The sequence below is a fragment of the Temnothorax curvispinosus genome, unplaced genomic scaffold (assembly GCF_003070985.1).
Source record: "Temnothorax curvispinosus isolate PA1 unplaced genomic scaffold, ASM307098v1 QBEX01001605.1, whole genome shotgun sequence".
Lineage (NCBI taxonomy): Eukaryota > Metazoa > Arthropoda > Insecta > Hymenoptera > Formicidae > Temnothorax > Temnothorax curvispinosus.
The window spans coordinates 1-4,586 of NW_020211385.1; the positions used below are offsets into that span (position 1 = coordinate 1).

The window sequence follows — 4,586 nt, forward strand, 5'->3', positions numbered from 1 at the left end:
CCACTTGTTACTTAGATTTTTTTGAGGTATAATACTACCACTGTTTTGAGACTTCCGTTTCCGGCGCTTTCGTGAGTGACACGTGTGTGAGTGACTGGAAGAAAATCGGAGAAAAAGGAGTGTGAGAGGGTGTGTGAGAAGGCAGTGAGTGGGTGTGAGAGAGAAGCAGAGGAGTGAGAAAGAGTGTGGGAGTGGGCGCAGGTCAAAGAGAAAGGATAGGGTTAGATACGGGGAAGGAAAAGTGACGGTAGAACAACGGGCAGATAGGTAGGCATAGAATAAAACAGAGGAGAGGGGCAGAGCGTATAGACGGGGACGTCACGAAGTCGCGCTGTCGCGGCGACACGCGTGGGGGCATAGGCAGGTTCGAACATAGAAAGGAAACTCATAGAGAAATAGAAGAGCAGGGTAGATAGGTATAGCTGAAAGAAAATGGCGGAGGATGAAGGAAAAGCGGTAAGATTGATAGAATTAATTGGGGAAGATCAGGAGAAGGGAAAAGGGGAGAGAACAGGAAGTACAAGCAGTATAAAATCAAAGAGAAAGAGAGGGGAAACAGAAGGCGGGGAATCCAAAAAACGGGCCTTTAACAGGAGTAAGAAGGTGCAGAGATCACCGAAGAAAATAGATGATAAACTACAGAAGATGAAAAAAGCTGGATAGAGGAGATAAAAAAGGAAGTAAAAACCGAGATGAGAAAAGGGATAAAGGAGATGCTGAAGATAATGAAGGAGCAAAAGAGAGAGATAAGACAAGAGATGGAAGATTTAAAAAAAATCATGGAAGAGAGAGAAGAAAAATGAATGAAAGAGAGAGAGAAGATAGAGAAGAGAATAATGGAAATGGAGAAGACGATAACGAAAATGAAAGAGAAGGGAATAGGGAAAGAAGAAGACGCAGGGGAGAAGGGATTAGAGAGAAAACTAAAAGAAATAGATAAGAAATTAGAGATGAGAGAAAAAGAAAAAGAAAAAAAAACATAGTTATAAGAGGAACAAAAAAAAAGAGAAACGATATAGAAAAAGAGGTGAAAGAAATTTTAATGGGGATTGGAATAGAGACGGAAGTGAGTTGCAAAAAGGTCATAGAGGACAACAGAGAGAGAGGTATAAGGATGGCAATAATAGGCCTGCAGGGACTGGAACAAAAAAGAAAGGTCATGATGGAGAAAAGAAGACTAAGAGAGAAAGGCATAGGAATAGATGATGACCTGACATGGGAGGAGAGAAAGATGAGATGGAATATAGAAGACATTGCAAGGCAGGAGAGAGGAAATGGTAAAAGAGTAAAGGTAGGATATGGAAAGATACAATTAGAAGGAAAATGGTGGAAATGGGAAGAGGATGAAGAGATATTAAGAGATAACGAAGGAAATGTGTGGAAGGAAAAAAGGGAAAACTAAGAGAGGAAGAAGATGGAGGTAATATGGAAGAGGGAGATGAGAAGGACAAAGAAGGTGAAAAAGAGAATAAGGAAGAGAACTTAGGAGGAAGAGAGGGAGAGGAGGATACCGAAAATGGAGAGAGAGAGAAAAGGAAATTCAGGAGGGAGGAGGAAATGTGGAAGGTGGCTTTCTGGAATGTGGCGGGCATAGCAAACAAGGATAAGGAATTCTGGGAAGCGGTAAAGGAATGGGATGTAGTGATAATGATGGAGACATGGTTATATGAGAGGGGGTGGGAAAAGATGAAAGAAAAGATCCCAAGAGAATACAAATGGAGAGTACAGATAGCGACCAGGAAGAACAAGAAAGGAAGAGCGAGTTGGGGTATGCTGTTAGGAATACGGAAGAGAATAGAAGAGATAAAGGAAGAAAGAAAGTTGGAGGAAGAGGAAAGTAAGATCGAATGTAAGATAAGGATAGGAGAGGAAATATGGAGAATAATAGGGCTTTATGTAAATAATGATATAGACAGGAAACTAGAAGGCCTGAAGGATAAGACGGAAGAGGAAGAAAAGAGAGTAAGGACTATAATAGGTGGGGATTTCAATGCGAGAACGGGGGAGGAAAGAGGTTGGGAAGAGGAGGACGAGGAAAGAGTGGAAGGTGGAGGGAGAAGATCAAAAGACAAGAAAATAAATAGGGACGGAAGAAAGCTATTGGAATTCATAGAGGAAAGAGGTTGGATGATACTAAATGAAGGCGTGAAGGGAGATGAGGAGGGTGAATTTACGTACACAGGAGGGAGAGGCGAGACAGTTATAGACTACGTGATAGGGGAGGAGGAGGTTAGAGAAAAGGTGGAAAGATTGGAGGTAGAAGAAAGAGTGATTCCAGGAGAGAAGGATTCCAGGATACTTAGAGAAAAACTGGAAGGAAGAAAGGTGGAGTAGGGTCGCGAGGTTCAGACTCGGTAATGAAATTAGAGGAGGACTGTATTGGGAAAAAGAGGAGAATAGAAGGTGCAGGATATGCGAGAGGGAGGAGGAAACATGGGAACACATATGGGAGGAATGTTCGAGATGGGAGAGATGGCATGAAGAGAAGTGGCAGGATGTGGTGGAGAATTTACTAGGAGAGGGGGGAGAGGGAGAGGAATGGATGAAAGCGATAAAGAAAATGCGACAAGAGGGAGGGAGGAGAAGGGAAGTGATGGATGAGAGAGCAGTGTGATTGAGACGTATGAAAGAAAAATATGAAAGGAAGGAAGCAAAGGGAACGGAAGTCCAACTTTAGAAATAAGTTAGAATTAAGTTAGGTATAAGATATAGATATAAGAGCGATTAAGCGAGAAGCGATTGAGGCGCAGGAGAGCGAGCGAGAGAGCGGGAGAGCGAGAGAGAGAGGACAGGCAGGGATAGGAAGCGCAAACAATTGTAAAGGTTTGGGTACGTTCCTGAAAAACGTCAATGGTTTGTGAGAAAAGAAAGAAGAGTAAGAGCTTGTAAAGGTTTGGGTACGTTCCTTAAAAACGCCTTTTAAGGCCCGTTAGGGGCAAATAAAGTACTTTCATACTACTACTACTACTACTACCACTGTTTTTTTTTTTCGAGGTAACAATATATACACTACTACTAATGCGTGTACTTGGGGCGCCTTTCTTTACCTTTTTTTTAAAAAAGGTAATTTTGTACGGATATCACGTCTTTTTGTAGTGTTACGCATCTTAATCTTAACAGAAAAAAATTACACCTTATAAAGAAATGTGTCTGAAATTGTTAATATATATAATATATACATTGCCGGACATTGCTTTTATGTAAAATATGCATCTATATTATGTTGCTTGTGAAAATTATTTCTTATCAACTTTTTCCAAAAATAATAAATTGTGAAACATTTTAAGACTAAAACCAATTCGCTATCTGTATTTTAACTGGTATTTTACTCTTGTACGTATGGGATACTCACGTTCGAGTTGGCCAAAGGCCGTGTTTTTATTTTTCCGCTACGTGCCCTACGAGCGGAAATATTGCGACGCAAAGTTGAAATGTGAAAATATTATATTGAGATATTTCTACTAACGTCGACGTCTCCCAATATATGACATATATATGTCAAAGAAATGTAACTTTTACTTTTTCGACACTGGTCGATAGACTTATCGGTCAAAAAGAAGATTTCTATTTAGGTAAATTAGAAAATAATATTAACAGGTCGCTTATCGCAATTTTTTATTTTTTGTTTAGTAAGATAGAAAAAAATTTATAACTATCTAACAAACAGTAATACAGCATTGCTCTACATAGATTTTTGTAGTAAATTTACCGCTCTACAAAAAATATTTTTTATCATTTTTTCATAAATTCAACCGTTCAAAAGATATTCAAAGTTAAAGTTTGATAAATATAAAACTTGTTTTTGTTTTTTATGAATTTTGTATTATATCGACTATCAAAAATTATGAAATAATCAATACATATTTTTGTAGAATATTTAATCTACAAAAAGGTCTTATATTTTTTTCATAAATAAAACCATTTAGACGATATTAAGGTTTAAAGTTCAACGTGTATAAAAATTACTTTTTTTTTATATTAAATAAATAAAGCTCAGAATTTTGTTATAATATGAAAAAAAAGAATAATTTTTATACACTGAACTTTAAACTTTAAACCTTAATATCGTCTAAATAATTATATTTATGAAAAAAATATAAGAGACCTTTTTTGTATATCGTTAAATTTTCTACAAAAATATGTATTGATTATTTCATAATTTTTGATAGTCAATATTATAAAATTTATCAAATTTTAACTTTGAATATCTTTTGAACGGTTGAATTTATGAAAAAATGATAAGAAATTTTTTTTATAAAATGATAAATTTACTACAAAAATCTATGTGAAGCAATGCTGTATTACTGTTTGTTAGATAGTTATAAAATTTTTTCTATCTTACTAAATGAAAAATAAAAAAACGCGATAAGCGACCTGTTAATATTAATTAATATTAAGGGCTCAAACTTTAACAGGTATCTTATTTTACTCTTTTGCAAGTATATATGCTATTCGTAAAATAAAAAAAAGGCATAGTTCTTTTAAGAAAAAATATGTAACATCAACAATGTATAATCAACGGACATTATATATATTTCAATTTTTATTTATTGTATTATAATTATTAATAAAATTTTATAATTTCC

General features: G+C 35.9%; 1 protein-coding gene across 1 annotated transcript; it reads left to right on the top strand.

The window, feature by feature from the left end:
• Positions 1-1,425: 1,425 nt before the first annotated feature.
• On the top strand, positions 1,426-2,334 carry LOC112466763 (golgin subfamily A member 6-like protein 1). The gene has a single exon (XM_025035048.1). It carries the CDS (start codon positions 1,426-1,428, stop codon positions 2,332-2,334), a length of 909 nt encoding a protein of 302 aa, XP_024890816.1.
• The last annotated feature ends 2,252 nt before the right edge of the window (positions 2,335-4,586 follow it).

What these genes read in the sequence shown, in the direction of transcription:
- LOC112466763 (XM_025035048.1), top strand. Translation starts at nt 1,426, where the DNA reads ATGGAAGAGGGAGATGAGAAGGACAAAGAAGGTGAAAAAGAGAATAAG.